The sequence below is a fragment of the Nerophis ophidion genome, linkage group LG18 (assembly GCF_033978795.1).
Source record: "Nerophis ophidion isolate RoL-2023_Sa linkage group LG18, RoL_Noph_v1.0, whole genome shotgun sequence".
In the NCBI taxonomy this organism is placed as follows: domain Eukaryota; kingdom Metazoa; phylum Chordata; class Actinopteri; order Syngnathiformes; family Syngnathidae; genus Nerophis; species Nerophis ophidion.
Genome location: NC_084628.1, coordinates 4,493,558 through 4,518,726, shown reverse-complemented (window position 1 = coordinate 4,518,726; position 25,169 = coordinate 4,493,558). Strand labels below are relative to the sequence as shown.

Below are 25,169 nucleotides of genomic sequence, written 5' to 3'. Positions count from 1 at the left end.
AACCATCTGTTTCAATACATGCGTAATCTGTTGAATCGCTTAAATCGCTGAAATCCGAGTTTGAATCTGAGCTTATGTCGCTATATCTTGCTGTGGTATTCCCATTGTTTGTTTACATTGGCAGCACTGTGTGACGTCACAGGGAAATGGCCAGTGTCTTCGCAGAGAGCCGAAAATAAGGCACTTTAAAGCTTTATTTAGGGATATTCCGAGACCGAGGGCTTCACGGTGGCAGAGGGGTTAGAGTGTCTGCCTCACAATACGAAGGTCCTGCAGTCCTGGGTTCGAATCCAAGCTCGGGATCTTTCTGTGTGGAGTTTGCATGTTCTCCCCGTGAATGCGTGGGTTCCCTCCTGGTACTCCGGCTTCCTCCCACTTCCAAAGACATGCACCTGGGGATAGGTTGATTGGCAACACTAGTGTGTGAATGTGAGTGTGAATGTTGTCTGTCTATCTGTGTTGGCCCTGTGATGAGGTGGCGACTTGTCCAGGGTGTACCCCGCCTTCCGCCCGAATGTAGCTGAGATAGGCGCCAGCACCCCCCGCGACCCCGAAAGGGAATAAGCGGTAGAAAATGGATGGATGGATTCCGAGACCGGTAAAATTTTGAAAAAAACTTCGAAAAATACAACAAGCCACTGGGAACTGATTTTTATTGTTTTTAACCCTTTTGAAATTGTGATAATGTTCCCCTTTAATGCCTACACGGTTTCATTTCAAATTACCGAAACCTATGCAAACCCCAACTACACAACAGCAGCTACCCATATGCAAGAAAAGTTGGTTTTGCATAATAGGGCCCTTTTAAAATAAAGGAATTTTGATTTTGCACACAGATTATGAAATGTAGTTCTACCTTTTACTTGCTCCTTTTTCTCGCGGCATCGGAGAAAGTGAATAATGTCTTTTGGGTTGGCCACACGGTCCACATATTTCTGACTGAAGCGGGAAGTGTTGAAAGTCTCGAATCCTCCGGTGTAGTCTACCTAAACAAGGGAGGACAAACATAAGCTCTGGTGGAATCATAATTGGAAGGTTCCAGGAAGACGTCAAGCTAACCCTGAGGCGGATTAGCGGCTTCTCTGGGGTGAGCGGACAGCCCAGCCGCTCCCTTTCGGCTTCTTCTAGCATCTCGTTGACCTACAAACGCACATTCCGATCCTCAGAGATGCGACAAAGAGCGACATGCTCTTGTCTGCTTAGCAATGGCGAGTACCTTGGCGTGACAAAGGTTCTCAATCTTCTTGGTGACATTCGGTGTATCCACTGTGAACACATCCTGGTAGTCACAAAGCACCACATCTTGGATGAAGAACTGACGCACCGTTTTCAGGGGGATCTTCTGCATGTTCATTTTCCGACCTTTCACCTTCAGCAACCCTATGTGCCTGCATAAACATTAGACAATTAAACATTTGATCTCTTCAGCTCTTAAACTTAATGGGTGTGTGTCTCGGTACTTTTTGGTAGCCTCTCCAGGAGAGAGCGAGGTAGCTACAGAGCTGCCAGGCTGTGTCACGTAGAAGAGCTGCTGTTCATTTCTGGCCGGCGCAATCAGGCACTCATGCTCGTGACCCCACACCACTAGGTCGAGAAATTCATCCAGGAACTGCTCGGGGATGTAGTTTGTGGGGCCGTGCTTACTCCTGGACACAAAGCCATTGCACATTAGAGGCGAAGAGGGGTCCGGTATGGTTTACATATTATCCAATGAAATGGTGCTAAAGCTTAAACGGAGGAAACAAAGGAACTTACAAATTGTATTAATTTATTTAATAAAAGATTACAGTTGGTACAAAATGCGGCTGCTAGACTTTTGACAAGAACAAGAAAGTGTGATCACATTACACCTATACTGGCTCACCTGCACTGGCTTCCTGTGCACTTAAGATGTGACTTTAAGATTTTACTACTTACGTATAAAATACTACACGGTCTAGCTCCAGCCTATCTTGCTGATTGTATTGTACCATATGTCCCGGCAAGAAATCTGCGTTCAAAAGACTCCGGCTTATTAGTGATTCCTAGAGCCCAAAAAAAGTCTGCGGGCTATAGAGCGTTTTCCGTTCGGGATCCAGTACTCTGGAATGCCCTCCCGGTAACAGTTCGAGATGCCACCTCAGTAGAAGCATTTAAGTCTTACCTTAAAAGTCATTTGTATACTCTAGCCTTTAAATAGACCTCCTTTTTAGACCAGCTGATCTGCCGCTTCTTTTCTTTCTCCTATGTCCCCCCCTCCCTTGTGGAGTGGGGTCCGGTCCGATGACCATGGATGAAGTACTGGCTGTCCAGAGTCGAGACCCAGGATGGACCGCTCGCCTGTATCGATTGGGGACATCTCTACGCTGCTGATCCGCCTCCGCTTGAGATGGTCTCCTGTGGACGGGACTCTCGCTGCTGTCTTGGATCCGCTTGAACTGAACTCTCGCGGCTGTGTTGGAGCCACTATGGATTGAACTTTCACAGTATCATGTTAGACCCGCTCCACATCCATTGCTTTCGGTCCCCTAGAAGGGGGGGTTGCCCACATCTGAGGTCCTCTCCAAGGTTTCTCATAGTCAGCATTGTCACTGGCGTCCCACTGGATGTGAATTCTCCCTGCCCACTGGGTGTGAGTTTTCCTTGCCCTTTTGTGGGTTCTTCCGAGGATGTTGTAGTCGTAATGATTTGTGCAGTCCTTTGAGACATTTGTGATTTGGGGCTATATAAATAAACATTGATTGATTTAAATTTTTACGTAATATTTTGGCATCCCAGGTAAACAGAATAGTAAGTTCAATACTCCAATAATACTAGTATAAATTAAATAATGAAATACATCACATTTAAATGAAAAATATATATTTTTCAGAGATTAAATCTAAATTATAAATCCACACAAACGTAAAAGAATCCACAACAAAATGCAAAATGTTCCCAAAAATATTTTAAAGCATTTTAAACTCTAAAGGGGAACTGCATTTTTTTGTAATCTTGCCTATCCTTCACAATCCTACTGAAAGACATGACGAGGGATGTAATTTTTTTTTGCATTCATCATGTAATATCTACGGCTTTTCACACACACACACACACACACACACACGTGAATGCAATGCATATTTGGTCAACAGCCATACAGGTCACAGTGAAGGTGGTCGTATAAACAACTTGAACACTGTTACAAATATGCGCCACACTGTGAACCCACACAAAACAAGAATGACAAACACATTTCAGGAGAACATCCGCACCGTAACACAACAAACACAACAGAACAAATACCCAGGATCCCTTCCAGCACTAGCTCTTTCAGGACGCTACAATATACACCCCCCCTGGCCCCCAACCCTACCCACCTCAACCTCCTCATGCTCTCTCAGGGAGAGCATGTCCCAAATTCCAAGCTGCTGTTTTGAGGCATGTTAAAAAAAATAATGCACTTTGTGACTTCAATAATAAATATGGCAGTGCCATGTCGGCATTTTTTTCCATAATTTGAGTTGATTTATTTGGGAAAACCTTGTTACATTGTTTAATTCATCCAGCGGGGCATCACAACAAAATTAGGCATAATAATGTGTTAATTCCACGATGGTATATATCGGTATCGGTTGGTATCGGAATCGGTAATTAAGAATTGGACAATATCGGAATATTCGATATCGGCAAAAAAGCCATTATCGGACATCTCTCATTTTAAATATTAAATAAATTCAAACAATGGAGAAAACATTTGGGAAAAATATCACTAAAGGGGAAAATTCCAATGTTACCAGTAGTGGTTTAGCATAACAAATATTTGTTACACGTCTTTTTTTTGTTGTTGTTTTTTACAATTACTACTTATATTTAATAAAAATTACTCCTTGGCCCGAGGAAAAAGTCTGGCGTTCATTGCTGTCAGACACTGTGGTCTCTTGCACGCTTACACGGAGGGAGCGCATGCAAACACACACAAAAGCAGTGCCAGAGACTCATTTAACAACTGTCAGTCATGTTTTCTGCTATGATAAACTATACATTCAATAATGGCTAACATTAGCAGATAAACTTTCACAAATTGCTATCCTTTCCTGACAGCAAACAAAGCTAATGTGTGTACATGTGTGTTTTGTGGGGCATATTTTATGTGCTAAAAGCTGAAATAGGTCATGATGTAATGCCAAAACTGTTATATACGCATATATATGGTTGGGCATTACACCAATAATATTAAGGACACGGGAACGTTGGTTGCTGTGTAGCTTCACATTTACTACTGTCAAAGTCAATAACAACTGTGTATGATACAGGAAGTGACATCAGAGCAGGAGGCATGACGGTAACTCAGCAGGGACAAAACTAAGACTGTTAATACACAACAAAAACAACATTTTGGAAAGTGAGCGCTCTCCAGGCAGCCATATGAAGGTTGCAAACAGCTCCTGATGAGTGCTGCACAATTGAGGTAGAAATGCTTTATTGATACACAATTCTGGCAATGTTATACTACCATTCATTTTAGTTTGTTAGTTAACCCAACATGTAACAGTCGTGTATATATATAGAAAAATAAAGTTAGTATAACAACTGGCCGGTGTTGTCCCGTTGATGTTCAAAATTCCGATGTTCATGAATAAATGGGTTGTACCTTCAAGGTACTCAAAGCGCTTTGACACTATTGATTGATTGATTGCTATTTTTATTAGTAGATTGCACAGTACAGTACATATTCCGTACAATTGACCACTAAATGGTAACACCCGAATAAGTTTTTCAACTTGTTTAAGTCGGGGTCCACGTTAATCAATTCATGGCTACTTCCACATTTACCCATTCACACACACATTCACACACTGATGGAGGGAGCTGCCATGCAAGGCGCCAACCAGCACCCATCAGGAGCAAGGGTGAAGTGTCTTGCTCAGGACACAACGGACGTGACGAGGTTGGTACTAGGTGGGATTCGAACCAGGGACCCTCGGGTTGCGCACGGCCACTCTTCCATTGCGCAACGCCGTCCCCAAAATTCCGATGTTCATGAATACACCTTGTGTGTATAGGTGGTAAATGTTGTGTTGCTAGTGGGGCTACTAGCTAATGACAGACTAAAATGACTGTGAGAGGCCGTAAGACTCTTGAACGCATAATAATAATCCCCTCAATTCCCCCAAAAAAGGATTAACTCGCTGGAATATAAAGACAATATAACATACATCCATAAACATGGATGCATATGCAAAAGAGCCATATATTTATCTGTACAGTAATCTATTTATTTATATCTGCACCTTATTGATTTTTTATCCTGCACTACCATGAGCTAATGCAACAAAATGTCATTCTTATCTTTACTGTAAATTTTAATGACTATAAAAAGGAAGCCTAAGTCTAAGTTTAAGAATACGGTGTTGCAACTAAGCACTGCTGTTGGCGTGTTAAGTTTGGCAATAAAAATGCAAAAAGGCTCTGGGTCGAATTTTTATCTTTTTTTTCCTCTGATAGTTACTTAATTTTTCAGTCTGATTACAAACATTAATGTCGGCAACAGTGCAATTGTGGTACCAAGTTTTGATACCCCTCCCCCGTGCATGAGACACCTAGTTTGCTGTGTAAAGCAGAACTATGGGAAGTTGAGTTTACATCCATGCAAACCATCCACTATTCTAGCAAACATGATCACTTACAGCCAAAGAAGATGAAGAAAAAATACTAGAAATGTCCAATAATGGCTTTTTTGCCGATATCCGATATTCCAACATTGTCCAACTCTGAATTACCGATTCCGATATCAGATTTATACAGTCGTGGAATTAACACATTATTATGCCTAATTTTGTTGTGATGCCCCACTGGATGCATTAAACAATGAAACAAGGTTTTCCAAAATAAATCAACTCAAGTTATGAAAAAAAATGCCAACATGGCACTGCCATATTAACAATGGGCCAAAAAAGTATATAGTCAGCCACCGATTGTGCAAGTTCTCCCACTTAAAATGGGATGCAACTCAGTACTCTTCATCCTCCAAATACAAAAAGTTGAGTTTATACCAAAATGGATACATGGATGATACAGCAGAGGATTGGGAGATTGTCATGTGGTCAGATGAAACCAAAATAGAACTTTTTGTTATAAACTCAACTCGTCGTGTTCGGAGGAAGAAGAATACAGAGTTAAATCCGAAGAACACCATACCTACTGTGAAGCAAGGGGGTGGAAACATCATGCTTTGGGGCTGTTTTTCTGCTAAGGAGACAGGACGATTGATCCGTGTTAAGGAATAAATGAATGGGGCCATGTATCGTGAGATTTTGAGCCAAAACCTCCTACCATCAGTGAGAGCTTTGAATGGTTGACCAAATACTTATTTTCCACCATAATTTACAAATAAATTATTTAAAATTCCTACAATCTGAATTGTAGGAATATATTCTGTCTTTCACAGTTGAAGTGTACCTATGATGAAAATGACAGACCTCTGTCATCATTTTAAGTGGGAGAACTTGCACAATCGCTGGCTGACTAAATACTTTTTTGCCCCACTGTATTATTGAAGTCACAAAGTGCATTATTTTTTTCAACATGCCTCAAAATAGCAGCTTGGGACATGTTTTCCCTGAGATAATCCTGATACCCACTACAACTATGGGAAGTACTATACTTTGACTTTCACAAAGTGCATTATTATTATTTTTTATTTTTTTAAAACATGCCTTAAAACAACAGCTACAAAAACAATGAAGGCACACAGTTTCAGACCAGAGTATACTAGAGTCATAAAGTAAACAACAACATAGTCCTCCTTTAGTGCAAGACTGCCTGGTATACTGTATAACAGGAGATTATAAACGGGGCATCTACATCAACTATATGATTTGCCTGAGAAACTAGACAGGAAAAAAATTAAAAAAATTACTTTTTGAAACCGATCATTTCCGGTATTACATTTTAAAGCACTTATCGGTCGAAAATATCGGCAGTCCGATGTTATTGGACATCTCTAAAAAATACTAATGTGGCTGTAGTTGCATAGCATCACAGGGAGCTGTTTTCTAATATTTCCCCTTCTCATGTAATGAACATTAATCCTAAATCTCTTGTGTTGGATTCCATCATTGTTTAAGGACAATGGGTGTCACAAATGCAACTAATGTGGCTGTAGTTGCATAGCATCACAGGGAGCTGTTTTCTAATATTTCCCCTTCTCATGTAATGAACATTAATCCTAAATCTCTTGTGTTGGATTCCATCATTGTTTAAGGACAATGGGTGTCACAAATGCAACCTACAAAATTGTATGTGGAACCCTCGTTTTTTTTTACTGGCTCTAAATTGTATTTTATCACAAACATGTTCAACATCCAGATTATAAAAAGACGATAAAGTGGACTAATTAAGTGAAGAAATCCCAAACCTGGTCCTGGGTTCAAATCCAGGCTTGGGATATTTCTGTGTGGAGTTTGCATGTTCTCCCCGTGAAAGCGTGGGTTCCCCCGGGTACTCCGGCTTCCTCTCACTTCCAAAGACATGCACCTAGGGATAGGTTGATTGGCAACACTAAATTGGCCCTAGTGTGTGAATGTGAGTCTGAATGTTGTCTGTCTATCTATGTTGGCCCTGCGATGAGGTGGCGACTTGTCCAGGGTGTACCCCGCCTTCCGCCCGATTGTAGCTGAGATAGGCGCCAGCGCCCCCCGCGACCCCAAAAGGGAATAAGCGGTAGAAAATGGATGGATCCCAAACCTGTTCTGGTGAATGGCAAACAGGTTAAACCACTCATCTTGGTCTTCCTTCGGACGGAGCATCGTCACTTGATTGTTGACAAACATCCTGTAGAGGCGCTCATCTGGGATGGATCCTATACAGACAAGCATACATTACATATTGTGCTCTTTAAATCAGGCAAAATTATGAAAAAAATAAATAATGGGATGCCACTTTAATATTTTTTGTATATTTTTTCACATTTTGTAAAAAGATCAAAAAACCCCATCTATTTAAAGGCCTACTGAAATTAGATTTTCTTACTAAACGGGGTTAGCAGGTCCATTCTGTGTCATACTTGATCATTTCGCGATTTTGCCGTATTTTTGCTGAAATGATTTAGTAGAGAACATCGACGATCGAGTTCGCAACTTTTGGTCGCTAATAAAAAAGCCTTGCCTGTACCGGAAGTAGCAGACAATCCGCGCGTGACGTCACGGGTTTGTGGAGCTCCTCACATCTGAACATTGTTTACAATCATGGCCACCAGCAGCGACAGCGATTCGGACCGAGAAAGCGACGATTTCCCCATTAATTTCAGCGAGGATGAAAGATTCGTGGATGAGGATAGTGAGAGTGAAGGACTAGAAAAAAAAAAAAAAAAGGCGAGGGCAGTGGGAGTGATTCAGATGTTATTAGACACATTTACTAGGATAATTCTGGAAAATCCCGTATCTGCTTATTGTGTTACTAGTGTTTTAGTGAGCTTATATGGTCGGACGGGTGTGGCCAAAGGTGTGGTGACCGCCAGTGTCTCCGATGGGAGGAGGTAAGAGAGTCTGCAGCTGCAGGAGGACGCAAGCTCCGCTCATGTCCACGATAAGAGCCGACTTATTACCACAATTTGGTTACCGAAACCTGCCAGTTTACATGTGGTCGGGAACCATGTTCGCTTGACCGCTCTGTTCCATAGTAAAGCTTCACCTTCGGGAATGTAAACAAGGAAACACCGGCTGTGTTTGTGTTGCTAAAGTCAGCTGCAATACACCGCTTCCCACCTACATATTTCTTCTTTGACTTCTCCATTATTAATTGAACAAATTGCAGAAGATTCAGCAACACAGATGTCCGGAATACTGTGTATTTACGCGAATAAAGCAGACAACTTTTAGCCGTGAGCGGTGCTGGAAGAACATGTCCGCTACAACCGGTGACGTCCCAAGCACGCGTCATCATACGCTTCATCATTCCGCGACGTTTTCAACAGAATACTTCGCGGGAAATTTAAAATTACAATTTAGTAAACTAAAAAGGCCGTATTGGCATGTGTTGCAATGTTAATATTTCATCATTGATATATAAACTATCAGACTGCGTGGTCGGTAGTAGATAGTACTTTATTTATTCTGTCAGGAGAGTTCCTTCAGGAAAATTAAAATTTTCAGCACAATCCCATTCAAGTTTAGACAAACATTACAGGGAGACAGAACAGGATCGCTGACGGGTCTGCCGGCTTCCAGCGCCCCTTACAAAAAAGATGAGATACAGGTAAACAAGGGGGGGGAATAGAAGATAAAAATAAAACAAAATAAAAAAAAATCGTAGTGGGTTTCAGTAGGCCTTTAAGGTTAAAATGTGTCTTATTATTAGTTATTGATAGCACCAGTTCAGCATTTTCTCTTTACATTGTGCCTTTTTGCTCTATTTTTCCCATTTTTTGTATTTAATTGTATTTATCTTGCATTTCATAGTACATAACTATGGTGCATTCCAGTACCCTAGATTACAAAACGAACTGCTAGTCACACATTGGACACAGCTTCTTTACACAGTCTCAATTAACCTACCGTATTTTTCGGACTATAAGTCGCAGTTTTTTTTCATAGTTTGGCCGGGGGTGCGACATATACTCCGGGGCCACTTATGTGTGAAATTATTAACACATTACCGTAAAATATCAATATTATTTATCTCATTCGCAGAAGAAACTAATAAAATATCAGCAAACGTCACACACATGTCAGCAATCGTCACATACACGTCAACCAATAAGAATTTGGCGGGGGAGGCTCATGGCAGAAGTGCATTGTGGGTCATGGAATGCTAAATGCTATAGATGGATAGATAGGTCTTTATTGTCATTGCACAAGTACAACGAAACTTTGTTTTCAGCACAAACCCGTTCAAGATTAGACAAAAACAAACAGGGGTTACAGAACAGGAATGCTGATGCTGTATGCTACTGCCGAAGCTATTAAAATGGATAATTTCATCGTGGGCGCTAACATATAAAAACTGAGAAGGGCTGAACAAAAATGGCACCGAAAAGGAAATCATGTACTGCAGATTACAAGCTGGATGTAGTGAAATATGCAACAGAAAACGACAAGAGGAAGCGGCGAATACCTTTGGAGTTGGCAGAGTGGTTTAAAAGCGAGGGAGAAGATTTCATGGGATTTATCGATTAGGAGTGACAGATTGTTTGGTAAACGTATAGCATGTTCTATATGTTATAGTTCTTTGAATGACTCTCAACATAATATGTTAGGTTAACATAGCAGGCACCTTCTCAGTTGGTTATTTATGCCTCATATAACGTACACTTATTCAGCCTGTTGTTCACTATTCTTTATTTATTTTAAATTGCCTTTCAAATGTCTATTCTTGGTGTTGGAGTTTATCAAATACATTTCCCCCAAAAATGCGACTTATACTCCAGTGCGATGTATATATGTTTTTTTCCTTCTTTATTATGCATTTTCGGCCGGTACGTCGTATACTCCGGAGCGATTTATAATCCGAAAAATATGGTATATGTACATACCGAGGCCATATAGGGCCAGCTTGCTGTTGCCTTTCTGCAAAAGTATGGGACTGATCTCAATCTTCTCCACGGAATTGGAGTGACCAAAGTGGTTTACCAGACCGGAGGCACTGAGCAGATCCAGTGCGCACAAACCTTCAGCCTTAAACAAGAGGACACAACATCAGACCATCAGTACATGCTGAACTAGTATGCAGAGGTGGGTAGAGTAGCCAGAAATTGTATTCAAGTAGGAGTACTGTTACTTTAGAGATTTATTACTCAAGTAAAAGTAAGGAGTAGTCACCCAAATATTTACTTGAGTAAAAGTAAAAAGTATGTTGTGAAAAAACTACTCAAGTACTGAGTAACTGATGAGTAACCTGATTACGGCAACAAATAATGCACAAAAACATAAAAATAGCAATGAGCAAATTCAGAGCCAGGAATATCTCTTAAGCAACTAAAACAATCATTTATATTAAATAATAGTACATTAAAATCAAATTTTAAAAAAGGCACATTGAGCCACAATAACTTAACAGCACCATAGCCTCAGTAGGCATTTATTGATTTGATCGATTGATTGATTGATTAAAACTTGTATTAGTAGATTGCACAGTACAGTACATATTCCGTACAATTGACCACTAAATGGTAACACCCCAATAAGTTTTTCAACGTTTATCAATTACTTAATAAATGACCAAGTCGAGGTGATCTACCTCATATATACATACACACACATATTATACATACATATATATATATATATATATATATATATATATATATATATATATATATATATATACACAGTATATAATTTATATCTATTTATTTTGCCGTTTTTGTTGACATGTTGAAGGTGTTTTAATGAATATACATGCATGTTTAAAATATAGATTCCTATCTTTCATGAAGACAAGAATATAAGTTGGTGTATTACCTGATTCTGATGACTTGCATTGATTGGAATCAGACGTCCAAGTTTTCAAATGGAGGAGAAAAAAAGTTCCTCTTTTCTGTCTAATACCACATGAAAGTCGTTGGTTTTTGGCATCTTATTTGTCCAGTTTCCATATTGGTTTTTATACACTTTACAAGAAATACATTGGCGGCAAACTCCGTAGCTTGCTAGCTTGTTTGCTCTGGCTTTCGGAGACTCTTATTTTGTTAGCGCAGGCGCAATGGAGCGGCGCTTTTATTGTGAAGACAGGAACTGTGCGATCAGTCTATAGGCTTTTGACGGGAAGTACGGTTGAAATAAAAAGTGTCTTTTTTCCTTTACACTTTTGATTGATTGATCGAAACTTTTATTATTAGATTGCACAGTACAGTACATATTCCGTACAATTGACCACTAAATGGTAACACCCCAATACATTTTTCAACTTGTTTAAGTCGGGTCATGTGACCACCTGGCTCTGTTTGATTGGTCCAACGTCACCAGTGACTGCATGTGATTGGTGAAACGCAGGCATGCATAGATTCTACTTTGAAGCTCTGTCATTAACTAAAACAAACATTAATAGATCGATAAAAAAAAGAGTAGCGAGCTGAATTTAGATAAATGGAACGGAGTAAAAGTAGTGTTTCTTCTCTATAAATATAGTCAAGTAAAAGTAAAAGTATGTTGCATTAAAACTACTCGTAGAAGTACAATTTATCCCAAAAGTTACTCAAGTAAATGTAACGGAGTAAATGTAGCGCGTTACTACCCACCTCTGCTAGTATGTGGAGCAAAGGGACTCACCCCTGTTGGGTCGTCGTGGTTACCATGAATGCTGAACACAGGAATGGAGATGTTGAGGTTTTCATCCTGGTAATTAACCCACGGGAACCTGAAAAAACATATAAGACAGCATCAGTACAAGATGATGGAATGTTGTAAAATACACAAACCCGCATATGGACTTACTGGGTGGTGTTAAAGTTAACTGTCTGGTCACTCAGTATGTTGAATTGTATAGGCGAGTCTCCCATGCAGTATTTCCTGAGCATGGTGATGCAGGAGTGGAGGCAGCGACGAGTAGGCTTGTTCTCGTGAAACAAATCGCCGCCAAGCAGGATGAAATCCACCTGAGAGTCAACAATTATCACACTGAGTGATGTCGTAGTAATGTGCCTCTTTCATGTAAGGTACGTAACCAAAATAAGAGTGGGTCTTCGAAATGCACAATTCAATACAAAGGGCCCCATTCAGCAACCGTTCTTAAGAACAAATGTAGTTTTTAGGCCCACTTACAAAGTTTTTAAGGAGATTTTAGTATTCACCAATGTTTTTTTAAGCTGAGATTTGTTCGTAGGTAAGAACAAAATCTATGAGTGCTCCAGAGCACTCTTAGGGTGGACTTTTTGTTTTTAACTGTGACAGGTTCCCTTACTTCTATTGTCTAATGTTAAATGGATGGATGGATGGATGGATGGATAGATAGATAGATAGATAGATAGATAGATAGATAGATAGATAGATGGATAGATGGATAGATGGATAGATGGATGGATGGATGGATGGATGGATGGATGGATGGATGGATGGATGGATGGATGGATGGATGGATGGATGGATGGATGGATAGATAGATAGATAGATAGATAGATAGATAGATAGTGTTGGATTTGGTTGTCTTTTTATTTACTAGTCAGATTTCACAACAGCTAAAGTGTGAGCCTTTTACATAGACCTTGAATTTGGAATGTCACAATGAAGCCATAACTATCTGTTATCTCAACTGTCCGAGGTAGGGAGGAGAAGAGAGGGGCGGGTGAGAGTGAGTGAGGAGGGAGAAACTGCCATTTTTAGGTTAGATCAATTTGGACCGTGCCTTTGAAATGTTGTATCTAGATTGAACTCCCAAAGCGCTTTGGTTATAAAATTTCAAAATGAGCAACCTTTGTCTCTGATTGATTTAAAACCAGCTTATGTGTCATAAAAGAAACTGGGGGCGTTGACCGAAGGAAGAACGGGTCAGAACGCAACAATAGATTGATAGATAGATAGATAGAAAGACCAACAGGCCTCTCACACCCTGTTGCAACTCAACTCACACAATAGCAATGCGTTTACAGCTACTGGAGTGCATATTTCACGACCATGTAGACCTATTTGCCCGAAGTGACGAATATTTATTTGAACGCTTTAGGCTACCTCAGCAGTCCCCCCTTTCTTAAACTTACGTTTTGACATATTGTATTTCCTCGCGGGATAATACAAATTTCTCTTCTGTAATCTGTTTGTGTTTTCTCCGTGTGTTTGATTTTCGGCTTTTCCGCCGGAATTGTGCCCTTATATGGGAATTAAGGGCGTTTACCTTAAAAATTACGGCATTATTGGTATTTACATATGAATATTGGCAAAATAAGGGCGTGTTTATTTGCAAATTATGATAGACATGCAAGCGTTAACCATTTGGCATTCAGCAACTTAAGAACAGCAGGTGGGAACAAGTTGGCCATTTAAGAACATGTCATGAATTTGAATGGACTCTTCTTAGGAAGAAAGATAAGACAAAAACTTCAGAACTTATTACTGAATGGGGCCAATTGTATTTAGTGTGTCAGCATTACAATGATTACGAGGACCCTCTAATGCAGGGGTGCCCACACTTTTTCTGCAGGTGAGCTACTTTTCAATTGACCAACTCGAGGGGATCTACCTCATTTATATATATCATTTATATTTATTTATTTATGAAAGAGACATTTTTGTAAACAAGTTAAATGTGTTTAATGATAATACAAGCATGTGTAACACATATAGATGTCTTTCTTTCACAAAGACAAGAATATAAGTTGGTGTATTACCTGATTCTGATGACTTGCATTGATTGGAATCAGACAGTAATGATGATAACGCCCACATTTTCAAATGGAGGAGAAAAAAAGTTGTCCTTTCTGTACAATACCACATGAAAGTGGTTGGTTTTTGGCATCTAATTCATCCACCTTCCATACACTTTACAAGAAAAACATTGGCGGCAAATTCCGTAGCTTGCTTGATTGACATTCACGGCACCCGAGGGTCTTGTGAGATGACGCTGGCTGCTGCCAGTTCATTATTATGAAAAAATGACAGAGAGGAAGGCGAGAAACACTTTTTATTTCAACAGACTTTCGCGCCGTCCCTTCCGTCAAAACTCTAAAGGCCGACTGCACATTTCCTATCTTCACAATAAAAGCCCTGCTTCATGCTGCCTGCGCTAACAAAATAAGAGTCTCAGAAAGCTGGCGTGCACAAGTGATGTGCACGCCAGCTTTCTGAGGGATCGCTTGTGCACGCCAGTTTTCCGAGACTTTGTATTTAGTTAGCGCAGACAACATGAAGCAGGGATTTTATTGTGAAGATAGGAAATGTGCAGTCGGCCTTTAGAGTTTTGACGGAAGGTACGGCGCGAGAGTCTGTTGAAATAAAAAGTGTTTCTCGCCTTCCTCTCGGTCATATTTTCATAATAATGATCTTGCAGCAGCCAGCGTCATCTCACAAGACCCTCCGGTACCGTGAATGTCATTTAAGTGACGTCTTGGTGAAGATTGATGATCACGAATTTTTAGGTCTATTTTTTTTAAAAGCCTGGCTCGAGATCGACTGACACACCCGCCGCGGTCGACTGGTAGCTCGCGATCGACGTAATGGGCACCCCTGCTCTAATGCTTTGACCAAACATTGATACTTATTTAATAGTTTTGGACCTAAAAAATACCCCCAAAAATAGACACAGTATTGAGTTCAGGCTTGTTTTTGTAATGAGTTTCAGCACATTTCGGAACAACCACTTACAGCTCCAAAATGTAGGCGGGCCTGCTGATGTGACCTAGAGAAGACTGGAGGCAATTTTATATTGTGTAGCATGTGTTTTGGTTGCATATTTAACCTGAATTACGATATTTTTGTGCAGAATTTGAAGGAATTAGCAAATATGTCCGCCAGACGCACTGCTGCAGGTTGTAGCAACTAACAGGAGCCAGCCTGCATACATTTCCCAATGATGGAAATATGAGGAAATTATGGACCTCCACAGTAAAATTGACTCACGCAAAATGGGATTGCCCAAGCGAATGGAGTGTAATCTGAAGCAACATTTTTTTAGTGATTGGGATTTTAAAGAAGTGTTTTGGTCGGGTTTTAGATGGAAAAAAATGTCAAAGACTCATATGTGATTCCTAAAATCAGTAGTACCTTTGACAGGAGAAAGACTGAGTTAGAAACTATGGAAAAACAGAGAAATACGAGCAAACCCGGCCCTCCAAAATGAGAGAACATTGAGGTAAGCCGCAGATTTTATTTTTCCTGACGTTTTCCTCTGGATGCTTGAGGAAATGCTGAAAGAGCATGAGGAAATACACTCTATGATGTCTATGGAGGAGATGGAAGAGGAAGGAAGTCTGGAAATGGTGATGCTTTTGCATAATGCTAAAAATAGACTTTTATTCATCCCACAATGGGCAAATTATGTTTGAAGTGATCGATAACAAGCAGACAAAAATATGCAATCAAGTGATCAAAATATAAGATTTACATGCCTTTATCTACACTGTTTATGCGGGGAAATAGGCTTCAGTTCTATAGATGACATCATATCAAGTCTAATGATGAAAAGAGTGCAAAACTTCCAAATACACTTAATTATGTACTGATTACTCAGAGACTAATTGGTATTATGTGAAATGACTGCCAAATTGAATTTCAGAAGGGAAAATACATGAGGAGAACTTGGTAGTAAAATTACAGTCATTGCATCTCCTGTGCATTTTTATTTTTTATTATTTTTTGTGTGTGCTGCCACAACAAAGAAAGATATGCGATAATGACCACAGACTTGTCCAGGATGTACCCCGCCTTCCGGCTGAATGCAGCTGCGATACATGCCAGCGACCCCGAGAGGGACAAGCGGTATAAAATGGATGGATTGGTGAATGGAAATTAAAATTTAACAGTTTAACAGTTAACTTTTTCTTCAATAGTATGACTGAATGCTAAAAAGCTTCATACATTAAATAATTCACATTTCAAATTTTATTAAACACTGGCTAACTTCTTTTTACACTTTTAAAAGTGTTACTCAAGGCATTGCCTGTACAATTTCTAAACGTTTTATAATTAAAACAGTTTCACCTTGGAACAGATTATTTCAAAATACATTATTCGCCAAAGCAGCAAGTGCTTACAACCAACGGCTTGAGGGCTATTAGCAGTACGCAGTTATTTTTTATTGTCCCGCTGAGTATTCTAAACACAAAATTAAATATGGCCTCACATCAGAATAATTGCAAACTATTTAGAATACTCTGTCAGCTATAACACGAAGCTGAATGATACATATTTAACTACATGGCGTATTTTACCTAACATGTCAGAATAATCGTATCGAACTTATCGCAAAACTTTGTGTTTCAATGAATTCCCGGCGAGCAAACAAAAGCTGTCTTTGATCTTACGATCAAAAAGGCTTGCGAATCTCCACTGTGTAGGATGGGAAGCGACATGAAGGTGTTAGTTTCTTCGATCTATTGTAATCCACAGAAATATTTTGTCTTGACCTGAGATCTACAAAGCGGAGAGGAAGCAGAACCTGACCCCCCTCCAGGCACCTTTTCTTTAAACTGTTTTGTAACCAAAGGCGGCGGCTGTTTACGACCCCCGTTCCTTTAGAAACAGTTGTTGCCATGCAATCAGGGAAAGTCCAAGAAAAAGAGGAGGCGTACAATCTTTCGTCAGAGCGTGGTGGAAGACTTTAGAAAGAGTACAGCCCAGTTGTTTCTCCTGAATGAGCTAAATTGAATTCTGTCTCTGTTTAATTCCTTGCTTCTTGTCTGTGTAATAGATGTCATCAGTGTTTGAACCTGACAAACGTTCCATTCATTTTAGAATGTAAATAACCTAAAACCTACAAATATCTTCATCATATTAAAAACGTATCTGTTCTCTGCATTTGTTAAGCCATTTTTTTGTGTTATTTACCTGATTTGTCTGAGCACATTTTAAGATCTCGTCGAATGTGATGTAGGAGTCCCGTCCTCGTTAATTTTAGAATGTAAATAATCTAAAACTTACAAATATGGTCGTCATATTAAAAACGTATCCGTTCTCTGCATTTGTTAAGCCATTTTTTTGTGTTATTTACCTGATTTGTCTGAGCACATTTTAGGATCTCGTCAAATGTGATGTAGGAGTCCCGGCCTCGGACGGCGTCTTTCTCGAGGTAACCAAGGTGGATATCTGTAGCAATCAGGATATTAAAAGTGTCGCCATCGTCCCTAGAAAAAGAAACTCTGGTTGAACTCATACAACCCATTGTTCAACAGCATGCCTCCATCCATCCATTTTCTACCGCTTGTCCCTTTTCGGGGTCGCGGGGGGAGGGGGCTGGAGGCTATCTCAGTTGCATTTGGGCGGAAGGCGGTGTACACCCTGGACAAGTCGCCACATCATCCCAGGGCCAACACAGATAGACAGACAACATTCACACTCACATTCACACACTAGGGCCAATTTAGTGTTGCCAATCAACCTATTCCCAGGTGTAAATATAGTATAATGAATTATGAGACTGTATATTTTTAAAATACTTACAAAGTGCTCTCGGAGGACATGATTACGGAAAAGACAAAAGGCCAAGCTGGAAAATAAAAGAAAAACAGAACCGTTATTCCTTTGCTATAAAATGTCTTACACCAGGGGTGCCCATTACGTCGATCGCGATCGACTGGTCGATCTCGGAGGGTGTGTCAGTCGATCACAAGCCAGGCATTAAAAAATAGACATAAAAATGAGCAATCATCAATCATACCAAGACTTCACTTTCGTCAGTTGTTTGACATTCTCGGCACCCGAGGATCTTGTGAGATGACGCTGGCTGCTGCGAGCTCATATTTAAGAAAAAAATCACTAACAGGGCGGACGCAGAGAAACACATTTTATTTCTAGAGACTCCGTACCTACTGTCAAAACTCTAAAGAGCGACTGCACACTTCCTCTCTTCACCATAAAAGACCTGTTTCATCCTGCCTGTGCTAACAAAATAAGAGTCTCAGAAAGCTAGCAAGCTACGGAGTTTGATGCCAATGTATTTCTCCCCCGCCCTCAGCGAGCGCTTTCTCACTTGCTTGCCCACCCGCACACTCACTGACGTCACTCACCTGCTGCCAGACATTAAAGGGCCACACACATATGCTACTCTCATAACAAAGTGTTTAAAAACCAGTATGCAAGTTGGACAAATGAGATGCCAAATCCAACCACTTTCATGTGGTATTGGACAGAAAGGAGGACTTTTTTTTTTCCTCCATTTGAAAATGCGGACGTTATCAGCACCACTGTCTAATTCCAATCAATGCAAGTCATCAGAATCAGGTAATACACCAACTTATATTCTTGTCTTCATGAAAGAAAGGAATCTATGTGTGTTAAACATGCTTGTATTATCATTAAACACCATTAACTTGTTAACAAAAATGTCTCTTTCATAAATATCCATCCATCCATCCATCCATCATCTTCCGCTTATCCGAGGTCGGGTCGCGGGGGCAGCAGCCTAAGCAGGGAAGCCCAGACTTCCCTATCTCCAGCCACTTCGTCCAGCTCTTCCCGGGGGATCCCGAGGCGTTCCCAGGCCAGCCGGGAGACATAGTCTTCCCAACGTGTCCTGGGTCTTCCCCGTGGCCTCCTACCAGCTGGACGTGCCCTAAACACATCCCTAGGGAGGCGTTCGGGTGGCATCCTGACCAGATGCCCGAACCACCTCATCTGGCTCCTCTCGATGTGGAGGAGCAGCGGCTTTACGTTGAGTTCCTCCCGGATGGCAGAGCTTCTCACCCTATCTCTAAGGGAGAGCCCCGCCACCCGGCGGAGGAAACTCATTTCGGCCGCTTGTACCCGTGATCTTATCCTTTCGGTCATGACCCAAAGCTCATGACCATAGGTGAGGATGGGAACGTAGATCGACCGGTAAATTGAGAGCTTTGCCTTCCGGCTCAGCTCCTTCTTCACCACAACGGATCGATACAACGTCCGCATTACTGAAGACGCCGCACCGATCCGCCTGTCGATCTCACGATCCACTCTTCCCCCACTCGTGAACAAGACTCCTAGGTACTTGAACTCCTCCACTTGGGGCAGGGTCTCCTCCCCAACCCGGAGATGGCACTCCACCCTTTTCCGGGCGAGAACCATGGACTCGGACTTGGAGGTGCTGATTCTCATTCCGGTCGCTTCACACTCGGCTGCGAACCGATCCAGTGAGAGCTGAAGATCCCGGCCGGATGAAGCCATCAGGACTACATCATCTGCAAAAAGCAGAGACCTAATCCCGTGGCCACCAAACCGGAACCCCTCAACGCCTTGGCTGCGCCTAGAAATTCTGTCCATAAAAGTTATGAACAGAATGGGTGACAAAGGACAGCCTTGGCGGAGTCCAACCTTCACTGGAAACGTGTCCGACTTACTGCCAGCAATGCGGACCAAGCTCTGACACTGATCATACAGGGAGCGGACCGCCACAATAAGACATTCCGATACCCCATACTCTCTGAGCACTCCCCACAGGACTTCCCGAGGGACACGGTCGAATGCCTTCTCCAAGTCCACAAAGCACATGTAGACTGGTTGGGCAAACTCCCATGCACCCTCAAAAACCCTGCCGAGAGTATAGAGCTGGTCCACAGTTCCACGACCAGGACGAAAACCACACTGTTCCTCCTGAATCCGAGGTTCGACTATCCGGCGAAGCCTCCTCTCCAGTACACCTGAATAAACCTTACCGGGAAGGCTGAGGAGTGTGATCCCACGATAGTTGGAACACACCCTCCGGTCCCCCTTCTTAAAGAGAGGGACCACCACCCCGGTCTGCCAATCCAGAGGTACCGCCCCCGATGTCCACGCGATGCTGCAGAGTCTTGTCAACCAAGACAGCCCCACAGCATCCAGAGCCTTAAGGAACTCCGGGCGGATCTCATCCACCCCCGGGGCCTTGCCGTCGAGGAGCTTTTTAACTACCTCAGCGACCTCAGCCCCAGAAATAGGAGAGTCCACTACAGATTCCCCAGGCACCGCTTCCTCAAAGAAAGACGTGTTGGTGGGATTGAGGAGGTCTTCGAAGTATTCCCTCCACCGATCCACAACATCCGCAGTCGAAGTCAGCAGAACACCATCCGCACCATACACGGTGTTGATAGTGCACTGCTTCCCCTTCCTGAGGCGCCGTAAATAAATAAATAAATATAAATTATAAATAGGAATGAGGTAGATCTCCTCGACTTGGTCAATTGAAAAGTAGCTGGCCTGCAGAAAAAGTGTGAGCGCCCCTGTCTTACACTATAAATTGATGATTGGCTAGCTTTAAAAATAAGTACACAACAGCAAAATAAAGGGTCGCAGCAAAACCATGTGTTATATTTTCAGGTGGAAAGTCGTGGATCATATAGAATAGATAACACAGTTAACTAGTAACTACAGCATGTTGTGGCTTTGTAAATCCAGTAGTTAACTAGCAAACACAACTTGCTAGTAGTCACGCATTGGCTTTATGCTGACAATTAAAACGGGGTTCGGCTTTAATTTCCAGTATTTGCATAACTTTCAGTTTAAATTGATTAGATAGTAATCAAGGGTGCGTAAGAAAAATCACAATTTAACACCAACCTCTCTATCACAGACCACAAGCGTGTAGTAAAACTTCCGGCAAGTATTGCGAGTCCCGCCCTCCATCGCTTCCTGCCTAAACATCGTACTCATGGGTAGTGTAGTTTTTATATTCCGGAAGTTGCCCTAAACAACTTCCTGTCGTGCTGGTCTAGTTGTAAGACTGTTAAGTTGTAAGAAATTTACAAAAATACGAAGTATGTGGAATCAGAGCATTTGGATAGTGAAACTCATTTTCGAGAAATTTATTTATTTATTTGAGTTAGGACAATGCGTATTCGAAAACATAGAGCAGGGGTGTCCAAACTTTTTCCACCGAGGGCCGCAGACTGAAAAATCAAAGCAAGCGGGGGCCATGTTCATATTATTTATTTTAAAAACCAATACAATATATGTGTAAAAAATATACATTTAGGCCTCCATTCGGTTAAGATGTGGGGGATCCCAAAGGGTTTGGGTCAAAAAAAAAATTAAAATGTTTCATTATTAAGTATTATTATTTTTTATTATTATGCAAGTTTCAAAAATAGGGGAAAAAAAATGGAAAAACACAAAATATGCAATATTTTCACCCAATAACTTTTTAGGTAGAATATTTGAGATTATATAATAATTGGAGCCTTAATTTTGGATTTTGATTCATTATTATTTTTTGAGCTATGACACTTAAAAACAAATCACACTAAAATAATTGGGGATCCAAAAGTGTCCTACTCATTAAAGTGTTAAAAAAATAAATTGTACATTTTTTTTTGTGTTTACTTTCAGCACAATAATCTTGAGATCAACTCTAGATATATCCGTCAATTTAAAGTTTTATTGTTGTTTATGTTTTGTTTGTTTGTTTTAGGCCCTTCTTTAAAAAAAAAAGCTCAGTTTTTTATATGGCAAAACACAAAACATGCAAATATTTCCCCAAAAAATATTTCAAAGAGGAATAGTTAATGTGACGTAATCGAAGCTTTGAATAGGTAATAATTCAAAATGACATTGATTTTGATTCATTATTATTTTTTAAAGAGAGAAACAGTCTGCATGGCAGCTTTGTGTTATAAGAGTAAGCATTGCAACAATTTATTGTTACATTTCAGCTGTTTGCCCTTTTATACCACTTTTTATGTTTTTAATTTTTTTCAATTGTATTCTTAAAATGTGCCGTGGGGCCATTAAAAAATGACCCGCAGGCCACAAATGGCCCCCGGGCCGCACTTTGGACTCTCCTGACATAGAGCAACAATGTAAATATGCCGGAGCCAGCACAATAGGTAATTTTCATCTGTTGTCCTAAGGCAGGTTAATACAGTAAACCTTCAACAGGTCATGATACAAAATAATACATAAATCACAAGGCATTAAATCAGAAGCATAACATAACATAAGCCAGTGTTTTTCAACCACTGTGCCGCGGCACACTAGTGTTTTGATTGATTGAAACTTTTATTAGTAGATTGCAGAGTACAGTAAATATTCCGTACATTTAACCACTAAATGGTGACACCCCAATAAGCTTTTCAACTTCTTTAAAATGGTGTCCTTGTAAATCAATTAATCAGACTGGTGTGCCGTGGGAGATTATCTAATTTCACCTATGTGGGTTAAAAATATATTTTGCAAACCAGTAATTGTAGTCTGCAGATTATGTGTCGTTGTTGAGTGTGGGAGTTGTCTAGAGCTCGGCAGAGTAACCATGTAATACTCTTCCATATCAGTAGGTGACAGCCGGTAGCTAATTGCTTTGTAGATGTCGGAAATAGCAGGAGGCAGCGTGCAGGTAAAAAGGTGTCTAATGCTTAAACCAAAAAATAAACAAAAGGTGAGTGCCGCTAAGTAAAGGCATTAAGGCTTAGGGAAGGCTATGCCGAACAAAACTAAAACTGAACTAGCTACAAAGTAAAAAAAAAAGCAGAATGCTGGACGACAGCAAAGACTTACTGTGGAGCAAAGACGGCGTTCACAATGTACATCCGAACAGTCAATCAATCAATCAAGGTTTATTTATATAGCCCCAAATCACAAATGTCTCAAAGGACTGCACAAATCATTACGACTACAACATCCTCGGAAGAACCCACAAAAGGGCAAGGAAAACTCACACCCAGTGGGCAGGGAGAATTCACATCCAGTGGGACGCCAGTGACAATGCTGACTATGAGAAACCTTGGAGAGGACCTCAGATGTGGGCAACCCCCCCCCCTCTAGGGGACCGAAAGCAATGGATGTCGAGCGGGTCTAACATGATACTGTGAAAGTTCAATCCATAGTGGCTCCAACACAGCCGCGAGAGTTCAGTTCAAGCGGATCCAATAAAGCAGCGAGAGTCCCGTCCACAGGAAACAATCTCAAGCGGAGGCGGATCAGCAGCGTAGAGATGTCCCCAACCGATACAGGCGAGCGGTCCATCCTGGGTCCCGACGAGCGGTCCATCCTGGGTCTCGAGTCTGGACAGCCAGTACTTCATCCATGGTCTTCGGACCGGACCCCCTCCACAAGGGATGGGGGGACATAGGAGAAAGAAAAGAAGCGGCAGATCAACTGGTCTAAAAAGGAGGTCTATTTAAAGGCTAGAGTATACAGATGAGTTTTAAGGTGAGACTTAAATGCTTCTACTGAGGTAGCATCTCGAACTGTTACCGGGAGGGCATTCCAGAGTACTGGAGCCCGAACTGAAAACGCTCTATAGCCCGCAGACTTTTTTTGACATGACAATCATCAATGTCCCCACAAAGAAGGATAAAAACAACTGAGATATTCTTGATTGCTAAAACATAGTAGATGCGGGAATAATCGCTCAAAGGAAGACATGAAACTGCTACAGGAAAATACCAAAAAAAGACAAATTCCACCAAATTAGGAGCGCAAGACAAGAACCAAAACACTATACACAGGAAAACAGCAAAAAAATGGCGTGATGTGACAGGAGACCTACTTTGAGACAAGAGCTATATTGATGCATGCTTGGTTATGGTTCAAAGTCATATTCAACAATTGCAACAGTTTTTTTTTTTTTTTTATGATTTCTGCTGGTGGTGTGCCTCCGGATATTTCCAACGCAAAAAATGTACCTTGGCTCAAAAAAGGTTGAAAAACATTGCTTTAAGCACAGACCATGGACAAAAAAAAAAAGCAAACAACAAACAAAAACATGTGAAGAATCTAATGGTGCGTGCATTTATGATTAAAAAAAAAACTGGAGTGTTTAACATTATTAACGTGAAATCCACATTTTTTTAAATGTTATTTTAAAAGCGTGGTTGTCGATTAGCGAACATTTTTGTAAATAATGTAAATAATTCAATGTATATACTCTGATGATTAACTTGTGTGATGACTGTATATTTGTACCATGAATTAATTAACGTGGACCTCGACTTAAAGGCCTACTAAAACCCACTACAACCGACCACGCAGTCTGATATATATCAATGATGAAATATTAACATTGCAACACATGCCAATACGGCCTTTTTAGTTGACTAAATTGCAATTTTAAATTTTCCGTGAAGTTTCGTGTTGAAAACGTCGCGGAATGATGACGCGTGCGTTTGACGTCACTGGTTGTAGTGGACATTATTTTCCAGCCCGATCCAAGCTATAAGTAGTCTGCTTTAATCGCATAATTACACAGTATTCTGGACATCTGTGTTGCTGAATCTTTTGCAATTTGTTCAATTAATAATGGAGAAGTCAAAGTAGAAAGATGGAGGTGGGAAGCTTTTAGCCTTTAGCCACACAAACACAGCCGGTGTTTCCTTGTTTAAAATTCCCAAAGATGAAGCTTTACTATGGATCAGAGCGGTCAAGCGAAAATGGATCCCAACTACAGGTCAATCGGCAGTTTTCGGTGAGAAAATTGTGGTAATAAGTCGCCTCTTACCGGAAACGGCAGCGGAGCTTCCGTCCTGCTGCAGCTGCGTGACTTCCCTCAGAGACTCTGGCGTCAACACACCCGTGGCCACACCCCTTCGACTTTCAGGTACTATTTAATCCCACTAAAACACTAGTAACACAATAGGCAGATAAGGGATTTTCCAGAATTATCCTAGTAAATGTGTCTAATAA

The 25,169-nt window shown here is 40.9% G+C and overlaps 1 protein-coding gene across 1 annotated transcript in view; it reads right to left on the bottom strand.

Moving 5' to 3' along the window:
* The window catches only part of mre11a (MRE11 homolog A, double strand break repair nuclease), a 33,107-nt gene extending 11,886 nt beyond the window's left edge, over positions 1–21,221 (bottom strand). Inside the window, exons 1-11 of the mRNA XM_061878578.1 lie at positions 21,111–21,221; positions 18,045–18,090; positions 17,596–17,728; positions 12,393–12,553; positions 12,228–12,315; positions 10,493–10,634; positions 7,708–7,822; positions 1,461–1,646; positions 1,217–1,388; positions 1,060–1,140; positions 857–986 (exon numbers count right to left, since the gene is read on the bottom strand). Of these exons, the coding sequence (XP_061734562.1) occupies positions 857–986; positions 1,060–1,140; positions 1,217–1,388; positions 1,461–1,646; positions 7,708–7,822; positions 10,493–10,634; positions 12,228–12,315; positions 12,393–12,553; positions 17,596–17,728; positions 18,045–18,064 (1,228 nt within the window). The 5' untranslated portion in view covers positions 18,065–18,090; positions 21,111–21,221. The remainder of the gene's footprint in view (positions 1–856; positions 987–1,059; positions 1,141–1,216; positions 1,389–1,460; positions 1,647–7,707; positions 7,823–10,492; positions 10,635–12,227; positions 12,316–12,392; positions 12,554–17,595; positions 17,729–18,044; positions 18,091–21,110) is intronic.
* Between the last annotated feature and the right edge of the window lie 3,948 nt (positions 21,222–25,169).